Source organism: Rissa tridactyla, chromosome 6 (assembly GCF_028500815.1).
Source record: "Rissa tridactyla isolate bRisTri1 chromosome 6, bRisTri1.patW.cur.20221130, whole genome shotgun sequence".
Classification (NCBI taxonomy): domain Eukaryota; kingdom Metazoa; phylum Chordata; class Aves; order Charadriiformes; family Laridae; genus Rissa; species Rissa tridactyla.
Genome location: NC_071471.1, coordinates 12777769 through 12801997, shown reverse-complemented (window position 1 = coordinate 12801997; position 24229 = coordinate 12777769). Strand labels below are relative to the sequence as shown.

Below are 24229 nucleotides of genomic sequence, written 5' to 3'. Positions count from 1 at the left end.
TGCAATTCCGCCTGCCGTAGAGATGAATCTCACTTGTCCGTGGGTTCCCCTCCCATCCAATTTTATTTCCAGTTCCAGCTACTCTCCTTTCTTTTATGAGAGCTGTGACCACAGTCAGGATTCAGCCGTTCATTCCTCAGCTATTCTGCAGTACTTCGAGCAGCGTGCAAGGCAAGATAAAGACACCAGATGCTATACAAACAGAAGAGCGCAAAAGTTGCAAGAACCAGGAAGTATTAAGAAATTCCACTAAGGGGAAATTAACTGGAGAAAATACAGATAGCCTGAAGGAAAGGGGAATTACATTCCTCTTTCCTTGAAGAACATAGCTGCTCTGGGAGGGAAAGGATGGAAAAGGCGTTGATCAAAGTTCCTGATGAGAAGGCAAGATCAGCCACAAGAGATTTGCTCTGTATATTTGTATGAACAAGAAAAGAGGTTTTTTTCCATTCTGTTTTATTTCAATGCTTTTACACATATAAAACATACATAAAATACTTTACATTAAAATTAGCAAATGCCTCACTTCTAAAAAATGCAATCTCTTTGTGAATGCGTGCACAAACACACACCTCTGATGCGGCTTTCTGACCTACAGCAAGCAGACCGAAGGGTTTGTGGTGCGATACCCTCCATCAGATCAAACATGTGAGAGGAGTTTCCTTTCCTCAATGTCCATCCTGCTGATCCAGCTCAAAGTGGGAGATACGGACTTTCACTCAAGCTCCCCAACAGCAACTGTACCTCCCCAGTCACAGTCTGGAACCACGTAAGTAAGCCAGCATTCAAATTCAGTGAGAAACACTACTCCTGGTGTCCAAACTGTCTGACTATTTTGTCACTCTCTTTTTTCAGTTCCTCTATGTGAGCATTCAGGCACTCCAAGATGTGCTGGGACCTCAGTTCTTCCTCTTCCAGGTATCTTGCAGCTATCGATCCAACTGAAGCCGTAGGCAGGGGACACTAAAGGGAAACAAAGGGATATCAGGGATTCTTTCATTCCAAGCTTCAGCCAGAAACACTACTGATCCGCAAACCATGCGACTAAATACATTTCTAAAGGCTCTCGTGTCACTTCTGTCCTATTGGACAGACGGAGCACTCATCTCTCACGCTTCTATCACAGGTAAACGTCCCTCCCAACAGTCTCCAACCAACAGTGAAAGCCTCCCAAGCCTTTGCCAAAACTGCAGGGAGTAAAACCGGTACCTCAGCACACATAACTTCTTCATTCCAGCAGTTCCCCTCTCTAAGGGCTAGCGCTGAACAGAAATGAGCTCTCCATGTGCCTGTGTAACCGCTGCACTTCACAGGCGGAACCCTGACCCCGGAGCTATCAATAGGAACCAACTGTTTACTTTGGGGAACTGGAGTTTCACTTCAATTCCCAGCCCCTCCGCTTCAAATAATGAGAGGGAATGACGCAGCACGTGCAATCACAGCGTAAGCCTGGAGAAGGTCACTACAAAGTACCGAGGGTTTTGTCACGTTGTGTTAGTGCAGCCTCACACTTAAGGTCTACATCTTGCTCCTTGTCTTCATAAAGTCGGCAGTGAGCAGCAGCATCTCAGAATCTGGGTTCCAGGGAAGGGAAAGAACTGCCAGACCAGACCAGCACTGGGAATATCTCTGCTTTCTTTTATATACCTCCTCTTCTTCCCTGAAATAATGGGTTCCTGCTACAATCCCACAGGGGAAGTACAGACCAGACTCCCATCGCAGATCACTGAACACCACTTCAGCTACCAGTGGCCAATAAACTAGCCCAGATTTTTACTGTTACAGTCTAGACCTATTCCTGCTACTCAAATCACTTACCCACAAGTTCTTAACTTACAAAAATAACATTTTAAACTAAGCTTAATTTACGAGTTGATGAAGAGAATCTTCCTGCAGAGGGGCTGGCAGGTGAATTATAAAGTTACTAAGAGGCTGCTTTCCGTTACAGAAAACTTGCCTCACTGTCTTGGCAACAGAATGTAACTGGTTACTTCCGAATCCTGGAGTCTTGTGGTTTTCTAAGCAGCCAGGAACAAAGGGAAGCAGAAAAAAGGCTGCAGATAACAAGCAAATCTCTCCTACCCCGCTACTGCCTACTGATGAGAATTCTCCACTCTTAATGTTAAAAGAACTGACCTAAAAGATGCTGGAGCCTGACCTCGAGCGGGGAGTCCCAGTGAACACCAGGAGAAGTGTTTGCATTTCCTTAGAAACCTTATTTCTACCTCTCAGAAGAAGCAGCAGCACATTCTCTTCTACTAAACATCAAGCCCTAGAGTTTTTCAGACCCTGAAGTGGAACTGTTTGCACTTTAGTTCCAATCCTGCAACCTGAAGAGTTTCCATTTACAATATTACAGTTCCCTAAGCTCCCAACACTTGTTTTCTGGACGTGCCCACAAGCTACTTCAGTCTTGAAACAATCAAGGCCTGTTCCAGGTAGTAAACCTCATCAAGATGTACAAACCTGATAAGCCTCCGCTCACCTGTGCGTCAGACTCTTCTCTGGGCTCCCCACAAAATAAAAATAGTGTGTCGTCACTGCTGACACACAACCAGAGGAGAAAATACTCTGAAGACTGCTAGTGGTAACACGTCTGGAGCAAGGATCAGCACCTAGGATTCTGCCCTCCCTGAAGGACAGCAGCCCCGTCTGGACCAGGGTATGGCAGTTACTCCCAGCGTCCCTCTTCCATCCCCCTCCCTGATCCAGTCAGTCTACAGCCTGGTCGTTACAGCGGCTACTGGGATATACGGTCTTAAATACCAAAGGAAGAAGGGACTGAGTCCAAGTTTCCTGCATCTTGGGTAAGTGCTCCAGCAGCTGAGCTGAGGTAAGAGGACAGAGAAGGTGCCAACAGGGTTTCTTACTACAAAAGTGTGATCAGCAACTAGGAAAAAACAATAGCCTCCCCTTGTGCAGTGAAGCACCAATGTCAGGCTTTCCTATCGGCTAGCGTAAGAGGCTCTAAGTTCAGTGTGCTGACTACTGCACTCCCATTCAGAGGGGTCAGATTCACCCTCTGCATTACAGTGAATATAGATGTGCAGCACCAGCTTTCAGATTTGAAATACTCAGCACTCTACATCCATTGTGAGCCACTACTACAGACCCAAGCCAAGAGCCAAAGCAGAATTCTGACGTGACAGAAGCAGTTCGTGGCACACTGATACACAGCACCAGTATGGAGAGAACCATAAGCTTCTGGAATTAGCTTAGCAGTTATACCAAACACAAAGCTCTTTCCCAGAGAGTTCTGAAGAATAACCACAAGGCTCCCATTGTCCAAGTACTAACCATCCAGCAGTGTTTTTTCTTCCCTGTTTGACATTTGATGTGTGCCTACAGAATCCTACACATACCAGGCAGATCACACATGCAAAAACCTGGCTCCTTCTGCCAGATGAGAACCCAGCTCTATCCTCAGCTGTTGAATAGCAACCAGCTTCTATACAACCGCTTACCAAAGGCACAGATTCTCTCTGATGATTTGAGGTGGACTGCTTAGATGCTTCATCTGCAAAATCTTTGTTTCCGTCCAGCACGTGGAGCAAAGAATCTGTTCCCAGCGAGGTGCCCATAGCAAGCGACTCCGTGGAGTTCTTCCTGCTGGTGTGGGTGGGCAGCTCGCCCGTCTCAGGGGACACAGTTCCCGTTTCAGCAGCCCCCCATCTCTGGGGCTCCCCTTGATGATGCTGAACAGTCCCGTCGGGCTTGTGGTGTATTCTCTCTGCTTGTTCATCATGTTTGTGCTGTGCTTCCCGAGTTGTCCTGGAAGGCAGGTTTGAACACATAACTGTTTGACAGTTTCCCTCTTAGCAGCTGAACTTTAGCAGAAACTCGCGCAGAGATAACAATTAACATACAGGTTACTAATAGCCCTGGCAATCCAAACTGGCTCTTGTTTCCATAGGACTTCCAGATGCGCATCCAGTCTCTAGGGAATTCTCTCCCACTCTTCTGCTACTATACATACCAAAAACTGCAGTCTGCACATCCTAGCAGCGCAAAGGAAAGGAGCGCAGCCACCCGGGCCAAATCCAATCCCTTTACTGAAAAGAGCACATACTGCTTCTCAACCCAAGAAAAAGGCAAAGGCAGTCAAAAGACAGTCAAACACTAGCTGGCTTTGCAGAACGCAAACCAGCTGGGACTAAAAGCTATTGCACTACTTAAAGCATAAAGGCAGATTCCAAAACAGCCCTTGCGGTCTCCTATACATACTATGCGCTGGAAATAGATACTATACATAAAGCACATCATTAAAAACCCCACACATCCCCACATCTTCTGCTCTCCTTCATAATAAGGAAGCAGCATCCTCGGGGTCACACAACACTCACCTGTACTGCACATCCCTGGCCTCAGGCTCCTCGTCTTGCACGTGATGAGCAGTGCCCTCGAGTTCCTCCTGGCAGACCTGCTGAGTGAGCTCCAGTTTTGCTCTGGCCTCTGCTAGATCCTTCCGCAACTGCTGGTTCTCAGATTTTAATTTATTTAGTTCAATAGCATAGTCTTCACTGAGTGCTCCTGGGGTGACATCTTTTCCCTGATAGACAGCGAAGGGCTGAAGTCAAAACTTCTGATTTGCAAGACACCATGGTCAAATCCAGAGCAAAGGCCAGCATGCGATTCCTTAAGGCATATCCTCTAATCTCCATTTTCACCGGCAAAATTTTCAAGGCTTTCATAAGAGCAAATCAATTATATATGCCTTACTGTGCTTGCATCCAGACAGGCTGTGCTGATCTGCCCAGGAAAGGAAGTCTCTCTCACCACTGGGTGCTTTTGAAAACAGGGAAATGCAGAGCAGGAATAGTTCAGATGTATCTGCTTCTGGCCAGAGGCTCATAGGCCTTTGCTAATTTGTCTGCAGGCACACTTCTAGATCCCCTCTCTCAAATTAGCAAAAGCCTATGGTAATAACGACAAAAGGCTGTGCACATGCCTCCCCACCTGGGATAACCCATAGCCCTTTAGAAACTTTCACTGGCAAAAGTGAATTTTTTTTTTTTTCCTTTTGAAACTCTGAACAACTTGCTTCTCCCCATCTTCTCCTTACTAGGCTAGGTGGATATAATTCACGTTGTTTCTACTCCTGTGACATTCACACTTTCTTTGTGCCAACTCTATTAAATTTAGATGCTTAATTCATTCTCATTACTGCTGTATCTAAGGTCTTTCCAAACGTGCATCAGAAGAACCTGGCCAAGATCAGTAGCTCTGGTGCCATGGGGCTGTGGGGCCTTTTTTCTTGCTTTGCACTTCGCTGTCAAGTTTTCAATAAGTCCGGCAGGCAAAAGCCCACCAGGCACTTCAAGGAGAAAGGAACGGGCCCTAGGTCATTTCAACCTCAAATCAACCCTCGAGAAAGCCTTGGTTTTTACTCCATCTCACCAGTCACAAGGTTCTGTTCAACACTTTCCCAAGAGTTTGGCACATTTGATAATCACTGCAAACTACCATTAAGAGCTGAGTTTTTCCTCCCCACAGATCTGACAGGATAAAAGCTCTGATGATATATTCCTATTAGGTTTTCAGCTGTCTGAATCCAGTCCTTGTCCCCTGTGAGGCATCCATTCTGGTTTGTGTGAGACAGAACTTGCAAACCAGCCATTTCTTCCTTCCTGCAAGCACAAAAATCAACCACTTCCAGGAATTATTCCTGCCAAGACGGTGCCTCTTCCATGCAGGCTCCCTTTCTCCCCTCTGGGAGTGCCACATCAGCAGGAGCCCACCACAGTGCCCCTTCCCAGCGCATTGCCCCAGGGTGTCCAGCCCATCTTGCCAGGCTGCAACCTGCCTGCGGAGCACAAGGAGCAGCCCTGCTGAATGGCTCCGCACCAGGAGGGGAACATGCCCTTACCCCAGAAGATGCAAGGACAAGAGTAGTTACAGCTCTGAGACAGGTCAAAGGGACAGCACAGACTTAGACTCAGAGGTTTGAGGTAAACTGGCATAAAATGGAAACGTAACAAAATGTACTAAAAACCATGGGCCAGAGCCCACGGAGAAGAAACTGAGATGAGGGCTCTGTTTACACAGCTCTCCTCAGTAGTCTGTGACTGAACAAGATGCTCAGTATTTCTGGGCCTATTTCCTCACACATTGCCCTTTTGGCTCAGGTTTTAAGTTCCCTGAACTCCACCAAGCATTTTGAGAGGCCTGGGCATAGACTATTACTGTTCATAGGTAGGGGACACACAAACGCTAGCCCCTTCCCATCTCTGGTCCCTAATGCATACCTCTAGCATACCGCACTCCATTTTTTCCAGCATCTCCGAGAGATGACGGTTTTCCAGCCTCAAGGTTTCCAGCTGGACCAGAATGACCTGAGGAAACAGAGGCAAACGACAAGCTCAGAAAAAAAGAACGCAACACATGCCCCCAACACCCTACAGGCATTTTCCACCCTCAATTCAAGCAGGAGTACAAAGCGAGTCTTGGGCCGTTAGTTCTGCAGGGACCCTGTAGAGAAGGCCATGCAGAGTCATTTACTTTTGTTTTCAAAGATGTATTCTTCCAGGCCTAGTTAGCATGAGCGACCTCCAAGAATTCTCTGGGACTGTCAGTTAGAGGTTTGAACAGAAGCAGCGAGACAGATTCAGTGAACACCATAAATTAGAAGATTTCATCAGAAGGGTCTCAGAGTCTTTGTTCAAAGGCTGAAGAGAGAAGGAAACTGTTAACGTAGCTAAAGTGTAGGGTGGTATTCCAAGCCTCCAGATCCCTTAAAGAGACAGCGTAAGAGTCTTCTGCCTTTTTTACCCTGTGTTCCACTGCTTTCCTCTCTGCTCTTTCAATCTCTGTTCTCAGCCGTTGTTCTAGGTCTGATGTGGAGCCACTTGCAGACGCAATTGTGATGTCCCGCTGGTGTAACTCTTGTGTCAACCTGGAGATTTCCCTTTTCATCCCTTCTAGCTCACTGCTGCGAGTTTGTTCAGCTTGAGCGAGCTGCTCTTTCAGCTGGAGGAAGATATGCACACATCACCCATGAGCTTTTAAAAGATGTTTCAGCAAAAAAGGACATGGCAATACGAAATCTAAGTACAGGAAAACAAAAAGCTTTGTGTAACAAGCCCTCTGTGCATGCCTGTCCTTCTTGATTGAAAACCACCTCATCCCAATCCTTTTCCACACCATCAACTGCCAACTGGCACAAGACATAAGTTACATGCTGTGGAGTACTCGAGAAGACCAAAAATTGATCAAATCACAGTTTCTTTCGCTCACCATTGTACCTCCATGGCCAACAGATACCCGATATTTTACCGTAACTGGGCAACACTTCCATAATACAGCCTTGCAATTTGCCACTCTGTCTTCCAGACGCAGAGATGATATCTTTAAATAGCTCTAGCCAGACTTTTCTTCCATGAATTTGTCCTAAGCCTTTTGAATCTATATTAGCTTGTAGCAACTAAAGCTACCCATGGCAAACTTCCACAAGCTAGCTATGCGCAGGGTAAAAATATACCTCTTTGTTTTCATAACTCCATTTGATGACCACTAGTCCCTGCGTTATGAGAGAATAATCATTCCCTATTTACTTTCCACATGACGGGCATGATTTTATTTTTAGTACGTTCAATCTCATTTATCTCCTTTCCAGTTTGGTAAGTCCTACTCCATTCAGCTGTTCCTTGTATAAAAAACACCCCATCCTTTTGATCATCTTTTTCCATACCTTATCTTGTCTTATTCAATCCTTTTTGAGATGGCAGACCTGAACTGCATAAAATATTCTGGTAGACACACCGTATATTTATTCAGCAACATAAGAGAAGAACAACACAGCATAATTTCTTCCCTAGTAGTTCATTCCATTAGCCAAAAATATTAACCACCCAAACGTCCAGGATTTTTCTGAGAATTACAAGCATTTTAGCAAATTGAACCAGATGATCTCTGCCTAGCCATGTAAATACCATACATACAGTGATTTATCTCCATGTCACCTCAGTGCCTCCCAAGTATATAAAATAGAAACAACCATAATAAATCTCTCTTTCCTCCCCAGCAGCCTGTAGGAGATTCATTTATTGTGTGGCTGTTTAGATGTGTAACCAAGCACTCATCTCTGGCAAGATCTGCACTTCTGTACATTCAGAATAAAGGATGAAAGACTTTCACAGAAGTGAGGTTTTTCACTCAAGTCCCAATAAGGTTTCTACTCTGACCATGCTCCAGTGAAAGCTCTCACACTAACTGATCTAGACCATTATTAAAAGTCAAGCCTTTTGGAGGGCTTGCCTCCCTCGGGTGCGCAGAGCACTGGGGTGAGGTCCTCATGGCAGATGAGCTGCTCCATTTCTTCCAGTCCCTGAGTTCACGTCCAGGTATCGAGTCTGAAACAAACTCCCTTTCTCACATGCGGACTAGAACACATTCGAAGCCCTGTCTCAAGCGTGATAGGACATATTGCAGCAAAACCCATTCCCTCCCTGTTCTTCATCCTATTGGGAGCCTGTATTAGGCTTAAACTCAGGATTCCAGGCCTTCATTTCTTTGCATATTTGCCCCTCCAGCACTAATTCAAGTACCTCCACGCTGCAGGGAAGTACTGCATGCAGCAGGGGTAGGCCTAAGAGGCAGTCGCAAAGTAAACCCCACAGCCATGTACAGAAACCTGCAAACCCGTCCTCTCCACCCCTCCTTCCTCGGATCTGCTCCTTACGCCTCAGCACACCACTGGCCCCACAACACTCCCAGCCGTCAATCCCACTTGGAGTTGTGCTACCTGTGCGCTGCAGTCTCTGCTGAGGCTCATGACGCACACGGGAACAGCTGACTCCACAAGTGCCTTTCCCACTCTCCAGGAACAAAGCAACATTACCTTTTTAATCTCTGCTTTTGACTCAGTATGGTGTTCTTCCATTGACTGCAGCTCTTTGATATTCTCATCCAGCTCTTCACTCAGCTGTACACACCTTGCATTTGAAGACACCAGGCTGGGTGCCAAATGTAAAACTACAGATTAGAATACCCCAAAGAGGAGGAGATGGTCAGAGAAACTTTGATCTTCCAAGCAGTCTCCTATGTCTGTCATAACAGAAACCGGACTCTTAGCCTAGAAGTTCCTTACCAGTCCTTTGGTACTGTTTACCAAAATAATTTCAGAAGAGATCAGGAAGCTGATCTAACAGATAATACCTGTTTCTTTTTTGTTGCTTTACCATAGTAGGATTACAAACTTCCCATGCAGACATTAGTGTGAAAACCACAAGCTCAGAGAGGAAGACTCGTTTATAATCCTTATTTCACGGTAAGGTCTAGATCTGGTTCTAACCAGCTGGCCAACAAAGGCTCCTGAACCTATTACCAATGAAGGTGCTCAGCCTAAGCAAGCTAAAACACTGAAAACACCCACAGCGTGCGGTGAAAAGCAGCCAACCAATTAGCAAAACAGTCTCACTATTAAACTGCAAAATGAATAGCATTTGATTTCTCCAGCCCTTTGATATTTAAAATAAGCCTCCAAAAATCAGTGGGACTGGTTAACTCGATGAACACAATATATTAGGTATTACATTATTATCCGAGTTTCATTGCACAACCAGGGAAAGCAAGCAGTCGGCTACCTGTTCTCAAGATGAGTCACCTCTGACTGTAAGTGCTGTTCCTTCTTCTGGGCGACATCCAGCTGCAGTAGTATATGCTCCAGCTCTAGCCCCGGGGAAGACAATTGCTTCTCCTGCAAGCGTTCCTCCAAAGCCCTAAGCAGAAACATGAACTTTAATCTCAGTACAAAAATGTCATGCCCAAGTTCAGTAATACAGGGAACATAACCACCATTTTCTTGGAATTCTCTGAAAAATACATAAAGCCCAACACTAGGTGACACCTGCGTGCATTGTGAAGGCGCAAACATGTCAGCTGGATGACAGCCCCCAGCTTGAGTTCAGGCTGATTGGAAAAGACGACATCCTGTTTTGATGCTGGCCTCCCTGATCCAGTCTCCCTGCCGTTAGCAGACATCCAGCTTGCAAGACACGGTGGGGCTGTTCAGTAACACACGCCAAAACCTTTTCACACAGCCACCAGAACCCTATAGATTTTGCATGTTGCCAGTGCAGAAGGAGGAGGCCAAGATGATTTTGTCACATATGTACTGACTTTACCAAGGTAACTCATTAAATCAGCAAGAACTCTCACCTATGTTATTAAGCACATTATCAAATCCTGAAAGGACCCCAGCATTTGACCAAAAATGCCCGGGGGGGAGAAAAAAAAAAAAAAGGCTGAAAAGCTCAAAAGCCCTGTGCTGCTTCCAGAAACCTAGCTGCGTAGAAAGCTGATTCCTTCCACACTCCTCACCGTGAATCAGTTGATTTCAAAAGCAATGCAATTTGGCAAATGCTGCAAGGAAACACAGCACTTGGGAGAAACTACAGTGTACCATTCTATATATCAACCAGCACATTCTATATATCAACCACACAGAAGCGTATGAAAACGCTTCTACCGTCCTCAGTGGGAGAACCTGGAATATAGATTTGCATTCGAGGGCATAAATACCAGTGAGGCACAGATGTTACCTGATGAGGAGTTCTTTTGTGCGAAGAGTTTCTGTCACCCTGGCCAGCTCTTTCTGTAAGTGTTCCTGGTGCAGCTTGGTGCTGTCAATGAAATCTTCTTGAGACTGCAAGGTGGCTCTAAGTTCCATCTTCTCATCCTGTAGCACCTGCATGGGAGGGAGAAGGAATGGCTGTTGCAAGATGGACCAAATCATTTCGTTGTAATGCCACGAGAGGTTGATCAGATTTTTAAGGAACCCTTGGAAATACTGCAGAGCACCACACGAGCACAAAGCCAGCTTGGAGGCCAATCAGGAACGTCACAATGGCCCTAGAAAGAGACAGGAGCTCTGGGATGAAGAGTCTTCCTGCTGCTTCTCCCAAGCACTGCTCTCTGTTCATTTTCCTAACAGTTCCTCCACTGACCTCTAACATTTTCTTGGATTGCCTTAATTCTTCTTGAAGTCTTTGCTGATCTTCCAGAACCATCCGATTGTTTTCAGTCAGGTCATCCACTCTCATGTTAAGCCTCTCCACCTCCAACTCGTTGGCACAGATAGCATCATTGGCCCTCTCCAGCTTGCTGGTTAAGTGCTGGATTTCCGAGCGGCTGGCCAGCTCCACCGACTCCAGAATCTGCTTCCGATTGGCAAGCTGAGTCTGCCAAGAGCAATTGGTTTGCATTAAAGCTAAATTACAGAAAACACAGTGTATCAAAACTATATTCAAAACAACTTCTGATTTCTTTGTGTAACAAGCCACATTCTCAAAGTAAGGAACTTTCCTTTCAGGGAATTAGGGAAAGCATTGTTCCAGGGTTGCACGATGGGTAAAACCTCCAAAGGAAAACAGAATTAAAAAAACCTGAGGGGGCCCTCTGACTCCAGAAGGTATCCAAAGAGAATCTGGGAAGATAGGATCTCAGATCACTCAAGTTGTCCAAGTATGAACTGCCTAAGAACAAAGCTGCCTACTATTTTTTGCTCATTAACCTAAGGCTAGACCAGAAGAAACGGCAGCATGGAAGAAGGTTTGTAAATACCATACGCAAACTAGAGATTACCCAATCGTTAATTCCACACCAGGACAGAAAGCAGGTCTTGGTGTACAACGGAAAAAAAAAAAAACAAAAACACACAACCACAAAACAGATGAAAAAACAAACTGGATGTAACAGTCAATTATGTTTTGCTTTACGCAGTAAATATCTGGTTCTAACAGCTTGCAAGAACGCTCACTTTGAATGTTTCATTGTTTTAATGGCAGACAAAAAAAAAGTTATAAGGAACATATGACTAGCAAACAATACATGCTCTATTATTTATAGGCACAATACTTTATTTCATAGCATTTCTTTCCACATAGCTAGCTGGTGAAATTTAACAAGCTAGCTCTCATATAAGCTTCTAAGAACATTCACTTCATGTATTTCCTTTCTGTATAGTGCCTTGTAATTTTTAAAGGCTGAAACAAAATATTTGAGTAGTCCTTTACTCCCAATTTCTAAGAGCATCAATTCCTGCCAGCTTCAGAACCACCACATGCCTTGATTTGCTGCCTGACACATAATGCCTCATAACTGAGAAAACTATAGGAACTGTGCATTTGGAGGCTATGGTATAATTTTGATTACAGCCTTTTCATTATTTGAATAGTCATGAGAGAAAACGTAATCAGGAGGGGCAAGAGTTTAAAGTGCAGCCTTTCTCCGCCCAAGACTACCTGAATATTTATTTCTGCATTAAGGAAACACATAAGCTATCTCTCTTTTCCAGCCGCAGAGGGTGCAGGACAGCACAGAATTCCAAGTTTCACTTGTTGACTTTAAAGGCTGCCGGTGTTACAGGAAGGTGCTCAGCACTAGGTAAGAATGCCAGGCTGCCCTAAGCTGCACGGAGAGATAGGAGGGGAAGCCAGCTGAAAGAAGAGAAAGGGGAAGCACTCCATGGTCCCAGAGCTCAGCTTGACCTCGTGCCAGAAAAACAAGCAAGCATACAAAATGCATCGAAATATCCAAGGCAAAAATTTAGCCCTTTCATGCCGGGCTTTTCAAAGAAATTGAGGATTCAGGCAATCTGTTCACAGTACCTATGCACCTAAGTCACTTACACCGCTTAGGAAAAATTTCCCCAAATTCCTGTTTTTCTGCTGCACAGTAAGAAGAGTTCCTCTGCACTCCAGTGTACCAGCCTGTACTCCAAGGACACATCTGTTCTCAGACAATTGAGCTATCAATGATACAAAGACAGCAGAGCAGCAAGACCTTCTGCTCAAATGCTCTCTCTGCATTTGTAGATCTCCCAGTGTCAGCCTCTCACAAAGCCCCTGTCAGAGCCAGCGTCAATCCTGTCATCACAAACTTCCTCCTTGCAGGAGCTTCCACTCAAGAGCAACTCAGGAGCCCATTAAGTGTAAAGCCCCCAGCAAGAGCTTCTTATCAGTGTCTTCTGTGATTGTGTCAGTGTGACTTCACAGCTGTGCTCTAGGTCAATTCATCTTGCTCTGCTGCAGCACCACTAACTCACCAAGTGATTCGCTTTTCAGGAACAGCAGCCCCACTACTTCTTCTTACCTTTAAAAGACTTTTTAAAAAAAAAAAAAAGAGAGGGGGGCTGCAAAATGCTATTATTTCAGTACTTTGCAGAAGCATCTGTCGTGGGGGAAGACTATTTTCCAACATCATCTTCTGAGTTGGACCTACAAGGTACATATTTAGCTGCTGGCAGGTACGCAGCTTTGAATTACACACTATGATGTAACAGCTATTTTAAAGTGTCATATGCTGTGGTCTCTGCCTCCTAGGGAAAGCTTCATCCTACCATCTTGTCTACTAGTTGGAGGGGTGGTAGGGAGAGCTGCACAAGGTTTATCTAACCTCTGTTGACAGACTCCAGATCTTTTTTCCATAGAGCACTTATACAAGTAAACCCTATTCCACCGGGACATTAAAAGTCATTTCAATGGCAACCTAAACTGGATTCAAGCCTGAGAGATTTCATTAGTCTCTCCCTCTTTCCCCCTCCCTCCCCTCCCACCCGCTGCCACAAACAAAACAAAAACTTTCAGCACATATTAATTGTACCTGAATGAGCTCAGACTGCTCAGCCAAAGCCTTCCTCTGTGCTTCCAGCGATGCCACCTGCTGCTGGTAAAGCAAGCGCTGCTTCTCCCAGTCAAGTGATTTTTGACGAAACTCCTGCAAGAACAGCAGGGGTGGCTTGCAGCAGTACGTCCATGCAGTTGACAAGAAGGCCCCCTTCTAGTTCGTATCCCTGTTTGCTTTCTCTCTCCACCATATCCTCATGCACCTTTCCCCACAGCAGGGAAACCATTAGCCAGTCATTTGATGCACCAACTCAGCGGTATAAAACCCCTCACATACTGTGCTTGCTGTATTTCATTCCCTCCCGAGTTAAAACATCAGTGTCAATTACTGCTGTTTACAAATGTTAAGTGCTAACAGATTCATGGCTAGTTTCATGGATTTGCTGTCAGAGGTTTAACAATTCAGACTGTCTTTAGCTTCCAAAACATGCTGCTATTGAAATCACTAAGATGGCAAGTATGAACTACAGAATGTTAATGCTAATCTCTGCTCCAGAAATTGGACACTACATCAGTCAGATGTGTTTGTTAGCCACATCCTCAGGGTACAGGAGAAGAAAATTGAGTGCGGTTGAGCTCAGCATAGCAGAAAGATTAAAAGATGAGACGGGGCTGAGAAGTAGTATGACATGTAGCTCCCTCCTCTTTCAAGAAGTGAGACGACAACCCCACCACGCTGGAATTCATTCCATTCACATCATTAATTTCCCTTCCAGCACCTTCTTCCTTTTATTTAGTCTAAGAATAAGAACAGCAGCATAGTTTATCCTGTGTACTCAGAGGCCCCCGTGCAGGAAACTGCCTTTATTACACAAGCAGATGAGAAGAGCTACACCTGGAGAGTAGATGGAGAGTGCTTTTGCAGCAGGATTCACAGTCCACTTTGTAGTTGACTATTCAGCCACCACGGAAGCCCAGAAAGTCAGTTAGTATGTACAAACTCCGATTAGCACTTCCTTCTTCACTACATACCTCCAGCTTCCTGGTCAGTCGGCTCATTTCAAACTGGTCCTCCCCTTGTCTCTTGTTAGCTTCTTCTCTAGTTTCTCTTAGTTGTTTCTTCTGCAGCTTCTCATAGCTCCTCCTCAGCCTGGACAACTGCAAAGAATTCAGTGAAAGAGACAACTTTGTTCAAGGCCCCAGAGCAAGAATTAAACAGCACTTTCAAAGAAGGCACACAAAATGGCTTCACACAAACAATTCCCCTAATCAAGGCCACACAGCTTGCAAGTGAAGACTTCTATTTGTATAATGAGCCTATTATACCAACAGGATTGCAGAATATGCCGAGCTGTATAAGAGTAGCGAGATGCCACTGAAGTCGTGACATCAGCAGCTCTAATTAGACCTCTGTCTTACCACTATTAAAACATGACTAAAATATCGATAAGACGGAGGTTTACATGCGTCGTTAATGCAGCAAGAGCATGGTACCCCTCTCTACAGATGGCTCCCAGCCACAGGGTTGATCTCCTCACACAGAGGGCACATCACACCGCACACGGGGCAGGGGTAGTGCTACACAGAGGTACAACTTCTTACGTGATTGAAATACACTCGTGAAGCTCAGGTGGGAACTGGAACTCTTCCGCTTAGTGGGAGAAGGAAGATTTGAGAATCGCCATTATACATAACATCAACACTACTTCATCTGTCATTTTCTGCTTAGATACACTATGTATTTCACAATGAGTGGAGAATGCCAACAGAAAATATCACTCCTACGCCTACTGCTAGAATGCTGAAGTCGTATCAGAAGCAGGAATGAGGAAAAAACTCTTTGACATTTAAATGACCCTCTGAGCAAATAATCACTTGCAACTTGCACAGAATTTTCCATCTGATGAGCTCCTCCCAGATCAGCTATTAAATAAATCAAGTTTCCAAATGGCCACATGAATTTGAGAAGTCATCGTTCCCATTTTACTGACAGAGAAAGCCAAGCCCATGGATGAACAGGCGGGCTGCGAGAAGAAAACACGTCTGAATGAAGACCTTGTGTGCTGATCACAAAAGGTTCTCCAGAGCAAAGTCAGCAAAGTACTCAGGCATGTTCAGTGGGAACGGACAGATGTACAGGTTTCAGGTTAATATACGAACACCTTTTGCCAAACACGTCAGGAGATTACAGGTTTATTCTTTCAACAATCTCAGTGAGTTAAGACACTGTACCTGTGATCTTACTGGTAATGGTGGTAAACCGAGACAGAAAGACTCTCCCCAGACAGTACCAAGAACAGAAGACTGAGGAATATTGGAGCTTAATGTCATCTACCTTAATACTGTGTGGGTAAAATACCAACACATTGCAATTTTGGCCACAACACACACACACTGTATTATAGCCTTAGCAATTTAGTCAGATCTGCCAAAGCACCTCAGCTTTGCTTTCCAGATTATCCACAATCCCAGTGGGAACATCTAGTGAACAAAGACTGTTAGTCATACTGAATAGTAAGGTGTTTTAAATGAGGACAAATGCCTTCTGTCGTCAAAGCAGAGACTACCAAATTAATTTAACTTACGGCTTACAGTGAGCATGAACTAGGCCCAACCCTCCATAGAAAACAGGTCAATGTTCTACTAGCTGTTCATGCCGTTTAACTCTCTGCTAGTGACAAGCAAGTGGAGACAGGCAAAGAGTTAAGGCATAAACATGGAATGCTGTTGTACCACCTGCAGAACATTCCACAGGTACCACCTTGCGGTGAATAAGAAGCTTTTTGAGATTAAAGCTCTGCAATTATTTTCAAAAAATATATTCTCAGCATACTTAGTTTTCATTAAGTGTGTTAAGACTAATATGCCTGGAGAGAACAAAATCCTTACCAACAAAATCAGTCAATGGAGGCCAAAAGAAGATGAGACTACACACCATTCTCAGCTCTTGATCTCACACAATTAAGGCCAGTTATACCACCACCCTTTTTTAATTTCACAAAATGCTGAAGGAGCAAACTGCTGCTGCCTGTACCCATAGCAACTTCAGAATAAGCACTATGGTGACATGGTGACTAGGATGGGTGAAGACAGGACAATTTTGCAGTAAACTGCCGCAGATGTCCAACACATGAAAACTGCAACAATACATCCACTATACATTTATACTCCCAACAGTTTTCTGTTTGTCACCAAGTTCCTCCAAAGTGCAAAAAACAGGCCTAATGAAGCATAAAAATATTACTTTGTTTACGCCCAATGCTCTTTTTCTAAGCACATAAACATTAAAAGTTTGGGAAGGTTTAAAAGCATGGCATTTAAACAAAAGCAATGACACAAAGTATTTCACCTATCAGATCATATATTAACTGCGAACTAAAAATCAATCTTCTCTTTTTGCAGCTCACCTCCTCTTGAAATTTCTTCAGTTGTTGTTCATATTCTCTAACCATGTCCTGTTTGGCTTTTTCCACATCTGCTACCTGGTGACGCAACATGCCAACCTGAAAAAAAGAGTTAAAAAGCAAGTAAATAAAACAATAGAAGTGGGCTTTCTTGTCAGTAGGTACTGGGGTTAGTTTTTATTTCATAAATATACATTATAGTAAGAGTGGTAACAGAATTAGGATCTTTTCATAGTCTTTTAACAGCAGCATCTTTCAACGGGGTCACTCACTATGAATCAGACTAAGTCTATCCCTAAATCTTTGGTAGGCTGGGGCCAGAACCGCTTCTGTTCTGGCTTCTTGTTTTGAGCCAGTTTCTGGGGTGAAACCGACAGTTTGGGCTTGTGTCAGAAGGCTATTTTTATTTGGTATTTTCATAAAATTCTTCATAACCATGCATTATGATTTCAAGCTATATACCAAAAGAAAAGCTGGCCACCTCATTACCTTACTACACTGAAGTGAAGCGGAGATTGCAAATGACGCGTGGAGATGAGAGGGACAAAGAAAGAAATGAAGCTTTGAAACTCATGGGAAGACTTCCCTTACATTGATTCAACTTCTCCCGTGACTGATTTTTGAGTTGCTTCCCCCCCACCCCCCGGATCTTTTTCCCCATTCGCAATCCAGAGTGGCCACCTTTATAACTGCAGGTCCCAAGGACAGCAAGCCACTAAATTAAAATTAAAAGAAATTCCCATATAAAATTCATAAGAGTAAAACAAAAGCATGCAAAAGCAGTAGTGACTTAACCATAGTTTACAATTCAGTTTTGAAATCAACGTTCACTTTTGGTGGTAAGAAATATTTCTAAAGCGTCTTGAGAAAACACAATTGATAGTAACAATGCTAACCAATATGATAAAAATCACCATTCTTGCAAATTAAAATCCCGTGGCGTGACTCCAGATTTAATAACTCTGTAACAAAGACATTCATTCAATACCTGCCATGAGGACCAGTAGAAGCACCTGACCGTATTAATAAGAAACTACAGAGTTCTTAACCCACAGTTGCTACAACGTGTCACATTTCTCTTTATTTTACTAGATTCCACACCAAAGTACTAAAAGCTAAAGCAGTGCTTGGGTAATTCTGAAGTTGTAGTATAGTTGTACAGGCCCCCAAAAAACCCAACTGCTTGTGCAGCTATCAGCTGGCTTTCAACCCAAGAAGTCAAAGCAACTTCCTCTGAGAGCTGCCAAAACACAATTTGTAGCAAAGAGTCTGCCAAAAGATAGGACGCAGCAATTTTAAATATAAGGACAAATTTTAAACACTTCCAGAAAAAGTTCATGTGGCTAGATCTTGAGGTACAGCCACCCAGACTCCTACTGGCTTCCTCTGATCCAAGAACAGATACATCAGTTCATTCGCACAAGAAAAAGTTCATGGTCTGCATCCTATGCAAAAACTTCACTTGCTGATACTTCTCCATCGATACAGAAATTTTTTGCGCTTCCCACAGGCCTTTAATTAAAGGCTACAAAACCTGAGCTGCATAAAAAAAGCCCTTGGAGAATCTCCCAGCAATATCTTGGCGTAGTTTACCCTACCAAATGTTTTTTCTACCAATGACTGCAGGTTGCTGGGCCGTCGATTACTGTCATATCCAGATGCAGTGTATCTGGGCTCTCTCTAGAAACTCTGACAATTCAATCTGGGGACTTCCACCAACCCTTAGGGAGCTGATCACTTGGCTTTGATTGAATTACGAATCTGACACCTTGTTCCAACAGGCTCCTTGTAAATTCTATTCCTGATTTCCAATTATGAGACAGGCTCCTGTTTCACTTAGCACAGCTATTTACTAACATTAACCCCTTGTTTTGGCTTAGCATTTAAACATTAAAAAGAAATAATCAAAACTGATGAAACAATACCCAAAACACATGTCCACGCAAAGTCAAACTCTGAAATTTCAGGTTCAGGCTTTATATTGTACTGTACCATGTAAAACACACAGGTCAACACCAATCAGCAAACACTATGAGCTTGAGGTACCTCCTTATATTTTTCCTGCAGAGCGGCCCTGGCAGAGGAAAGTTCCTGCTCTCGAACACTCAGGCAAGCTTCCAAAGCCTGTGTCTGTCCTTCCCACTCAGATTTCTTGTGAGCCACCATAATGTCAATCTGCTTCATCAGCTCCTGCAGCTCAGCCTCACAGGAAGTCAAGAACCCACCGCTGGAAGGGAAAGAGCTTGAGTTACAAAGCAGACACCACCCAACACAGGTACAGCGTGCCATACCAACAAAGTCAGCAGAACAAACGGATGTGCACCAAGGGACCAATTCGGCGCATGCAGTGCTTTGAACTCTATGCAAATTAGCTCGCGGAGAAATATACTTGTAAATATACTATTTACACGTTCATCCCATTCTCTAGTGCAATATCTCCTATCACTGGGCAGAGACCCAAATTTAGCAATGACCAATGAAGGATACTTGTGAAATCTCAGGGAGAACAAATGACCTACACACTTTAAACATAGGAGGTTTGTCTTGTAGAGAACCATTACAAGCACCCATAAACACTTATCCCTTTGTCTCAGTACTATGCATTATCTAAGCAAACCGGAGCATGTTTTATCCATATTTTGTATTTGCCTTAATTGCTCTCCAGGCAGAGGCATCTTACACCAAGTTTCAGTCACCAGAGAAATCTTACAGCCAAGCTATCAGCTCCTGAAAGCAGAAGTTTATAACAAATGCAGACAAACCCCGAAGTAGGGGGGGGCTGGATGACAACATGATAATGAAGAATAAAACATTCGCAATCCATTGGGGAGAGCACGCTCCCTGGCGACGCTGCAATTTCTAATTTGGTGCAGTAATTATTGAAGCCAATTCAACTAACTCCTCCAAAACTTCACAAGCTGCTAAGCCAGGGACAATATTAAGGCTTGCAAGATACAGCCCTAGAGGGCGGTGAACTCCATGACAATCTTTACCCCTTTAATTTGCCTGTCAAACAGGAAGCACTGAAAAGAAATGGAAATCAATAGGTTAAGGGATTGAAATTTCTCTGTTCCCCCAGAGCATATGCACACTTCGCAACTTGGCAGTTTTTCTATAGGGAAAGAAATACTTCTTAAAGGAGCCAAAATCAGTTAAATTTGAAGTTCACCCTGTCCTACGAGTTAACCAAAAATTAGCAGCTATTATGCAAAGCAAGAACATTTCCTTCACAGCATCTGCTAATATAAAACTAAGTCTAAACTTGATTTCTGCAACCAGTTATCCGTAGAAGATAGAGTATCAGTAAACTTGAGTCACGTTCTCAAAGATGACTATGAAAATGGCATCAGGGACTTTTGCTTCATGCTTGTTTAACACATAAAACATTTTTTTCTGTTATTGGCACTACAGTCTCTCCCTGGGATCAAAGTCTAGATACTTTCACCTAAGACAGCATTAAGGATTCTTCAGAGATGAATGGGACTGCAGTTTCAGCACGAGCAGGAAATAATCAGATGTTTTCAATAAAAACAGACAACAAATTCATGTCTCACTAACCTTGCAAGGCTGTTACACCAAAAAAAAAAAAAAATATTTATTCACACCTTTAATCACTACTGCTCTCGATGTTACAAGGTAAGAAGGGTTTACAACAACAACCAAAAAAAAGAGGTAAGGTTTTCAGGATGATGCAAAATTAAATTTCTAACAATTAAGACCATAATACCTGATCAGGGATTATTGCAAAGCCAGTTTACCCAGTGACTTTTCTTCTGCACCAGCTGAAGGCCACTGCACCCTGTATTCGTCCACCCAGCACACGCTAGCGGACAAACTCTACAGCCCTCATTTAAGCAATGTAAGCTTTGTCTGATACCAGAGGATCTGACTCTGAATAAGAGGGAAGGTTAATACTTAAATGATTTTGAATGACTGGTGTATACTGTGGCACACGTACCTCCCCTGCCCATTCCTCTGCATTCCTTCCAGCAAAGCCTCCATCACTAAATCCCGGTGGTTTCAGCAGCTAGGAAAATACACAAAAGCAGTGGTCACCCATGGCAGCATAGGAGCAAGGCTACTTCTCCATCCAACTGCAGAACAAGCAGAAGTCCACAGAGGAAAGAAGCTGAAATAATCACAATTAGCACACAGTTACAGGTGAGAACAGTGGTCACTTTCACGAACTTACAAGCCAAATATCCACCAAATAAAGGAAAACAGAAAAAAAAAAAAAAGGCCCCAATGCAACCATTCGGCACTATGAAATTGCAGTGATATAATCTCCGGATCTAATGAAGGGAATAACTCAAAACAGCAGCAGTGAAAGAGAATCTGCACTTCAGCAAACGGGCAAACTCAACGCGGTGGGACTGGCAGATCCCCGCTCCTGGGTGCGTCAAACTGCGGAGCATCAGTGACATTGCGAGCTTCCAAACAGGCCAGCCCAAGATCCACCTCCAACAGGGGCATTTGCCACTTCAGACAAAAAAAAAAAAACCAACCCATAAGCACCTTGTAGCAAGTAGCAGTAAGAATCTGTCCATAAACTGGGTCTCTCCTGGGTCTCGATGACAGCCTAGGTTACAGAGAGTACACAGGTTACCAGCGCATTCAGGACGCGTTGCTAGTTCACACAGTTGTGAGAACTTTCTTTTGAGATAGCACTAACTCTTTAAAAACTCCTCTAGTGCCTTAAGCTGTGAAAATAAGTTGCAAAGGTTTACAGCAGCAGCGGTACATTGTCTTCGTGACTTAAAGGATGTCATTTTTAACTAACACATGTATGTACATATACACATAGAAGTTTCACCTTATTTGTGAATTTATTTACATTAAAGGCAAAAATAGGGAATAATAATAAAAAAAAAAAAGTAAGTTACTACGGAACCACATCCGGAAAGCTAGAATTTATTTCAGTGGCTCCTCCATGAAACTGTGGCTCTCTAACAGAAAAATGGTTAAACTCATCCTGACGATACAAAACTATATTTCAGTTTCACTCTGTGGAGGTATTCACACAATCTTCTGCTTACAATACATCTATGCACTTTCTCAAGTATTTAGAGACGGATCCTCACAACATCTTTCCTCAAAGATTACTACGGCACTATGAACTAATCAACAAAAGAGGGAGCAGGTCACAGAAAGTGAGACTTTCAGAAACGCAAACTCAGCTTTACTCTCTCACTTCCATCAGAGCTTCTATCCCGCTCCTACAGCATTTTAAATCTCCATCCAGAGACTAGAGCCTGTTCTTGGGAGTTCAGCTCTATTTTAAACCTTGCACATACAAAAAATATGTATTTCATTGAGGTAGAAGAAAAAAAAAATCCTATCCCTATTCTGAGTGTTTCATCTCTCTTTGGTCCTGTCTGTGCTTAACAGAAATCAATCAGCATGCAGAACATCTTTGTTGCAGCGCTGATGGCAGAGCTGCTGAGGAGAGCAGATGAGCAGATCCCCAGAGCTGCTGACAGCATTCCCAGAGAGTTCTCCAGGTGGTCAGAGCAGGCATTAGCCAGTAGCAGCTCCTCTGTTTCATTCTAATCACACCAACACGGAATCGATTTTCAGAGAGATTGCACTGTCCACCACAGAGAATGCCTGCTAAAATTCAAACAGAAAATCCTGAGAGCAATGTAGGCTCTTTATCAGCAGCTCCTTCCCTGAGGGGCTGGGATCAGTTCAACGCCGAAGGCTCTATCGCCACGAAGAGCCCGACAGCATCCACTCCTGCTTCTCTTAGGCTTCAAGCAGGGCCCCCAGGGTGAGACGCCTGAATCTGCAGCTTTGCATACTTGCTGGCTTACCCAGGTTTGGGGGAATACACAATTGGACACCTCTGGCCAGTACTGATGCTACATCAGCTTTGTTGACTTATCTGTTCTGACCTATCAGGCTTGCAACTCACCATGTGCAAGTTACACGCAACTAACGAGTAAAGACCCATAGGGACACCTCTGGAAGAGGAAACAATCTCTGCCATTAACTACAGCTGAAGCAATGAGAGCTGGCCCCTGGCACTTCTGAAATTAAGGAAAAAGGAACTATTTACACACAAAAAAAAAAAAGAAAAAAGAGAGAGATAAAGTAATTAAGAAACAACAAGGTTTCACATCCCAACTCAAGAAAGAATCACAGTAGAGTCAAGTGGGGAAGATTTTACAATATGCAGCACTTAAGAATACTACTGCCGGTGAGAAAAGGTTGGGATTATTTAGCATAAAAAAAAAACACAGTAGGATGTAATGTCCAGGTGCTGCTGGAAACAAGTTTACAATGAACAGAAAAGCACCAGGCATATTGCAGCAAGAGTTTCACAAAGTATCCTCAGCCCGCCAGCTGCTGGAAATGATAGGATGGTTAGAGCTGGAAGGGACCTCAAAGCCCACCCAGTGCCACCCCCTGCCCTGGGCAGGGACACCTCCCACCAGCCCAGGCTGCTCCCAGCCCCGTCCAACCTGGCCTTGAACCCCTCCAGGGATGGGGCAGCCACAGCTTCTCTGGGCAACCTGGGCCAGGGGCTCACCACCCTCACAGCAAAGAATTGCTTCCTCAGATCTCATCTAAATCTCCCCTCTTTCAGTGTAAAGCTGTCCCCCCTCGTCCCATGGCTCCCCTCCCTGATCCAGAGTCCCTCCCCAGCTTTCCTGGAGCCCCTTTAGGGACTGGAAGGGGCTGGAAGGTCTCCCCGGAGCCTTCTCTTCTCCAGGCTGAACCCCCCCAGCTCTCTCAGCCTGTCCTCCCAGCAGAGGGGCTCCAGCCCTCCCAGCATCTCCGGGGCCTCCTCTGGCCCCGCTCCAACAGCTCCGTGTCCTTCTGCTGTCGGTGCCCCAGAGCTGGAGGCAGCACTGCAGGGGGGTCTCCCCCGAGCGGAGCAGAGGGGTTGCCACCTCCGGCTGAGGCCAGGCCAGGCCAGGCCAGGCCGGAGCCCAGCGGGAACACCGTGGGACAGCGGGCGCTTCGCCGGGGACGGCGTCCCCTCAGCACCCCCCGAGGAGGGGCCGAGGCGCTGCCCGGGGACCCCCCAGCCCTGTTCCCTGAGGAGAAGCCCCCGATTTTCCCCCCCGCTTCCTTCACCCGGGGCCCGACCTGTGCGCCGGGCTCCCCGCGCCGCCCCGGCCCGGCCGGCGACCGTTACCGACGGTAAGGAGGCCAGCAGTGGGCCGGGCCGGGCCGGGCCTGGCTCCCCTCCCCGCAAACCCCACCACCACCGACCGTTCGGTCGGTCGGTCCGTCCGCCCCCCGCCGGTGTGGCCG

At 44.8% G+C, this 24229-nt stretch overlaps 1 protein-coding gene across 10 annotated transcripts; it reads right to left on the bottom strand.

Annotated features, from left to right (window-relative positions):
* Positions 1-459: 459 nt before the first annotated feature.
* CEP63 (centrosomal protein 63) lies at positions 460-24229 on the bottom strand. Of its 10 annotated transcripts, XM_054206299.1 has the most exons (17): positions 24188-24229; positions 21482-21545; positions 20925-21095; positions 19013-19193; positions 16970-17065; positions 14595-14720; positions 13600-13713; positions 10944-11177; positions 10539-10684; positions 9582-9716; positions 8837-8951; positions 6769-6966; positions 6246-6332; positions 4344-4549; positions 3560-3771; positions 3465-3529; positions 460-963 (listed from the first exon to the last, which is right to left on the bottom strand). In XM_054206299.1, the coding sequence occupies exons 3-17, from the start codon at positions 20966-20968 to the stop codon at positions 805-807; spliced, it is 2118 nt and encodes a 705-aa protein (XP_054062274.1). In that variant the 5' UTR covers positions 20969-21095; positions 21482-21545; positions 24188-24229; the 3' UTR covers positions 460-804. The 10 variants fall into 10 exon arrangements, with proteins under 10 accessions (XP_054062274.1, XP_054062267.1, XP_054062272.1 ...); XM_054206292.1 differs by having other exon boundaries at positions 3465-3771; XM_054206297.1 differs by having other exon boundaries at positions 3465-3771; positions 20925-21060; positions 24188-24220.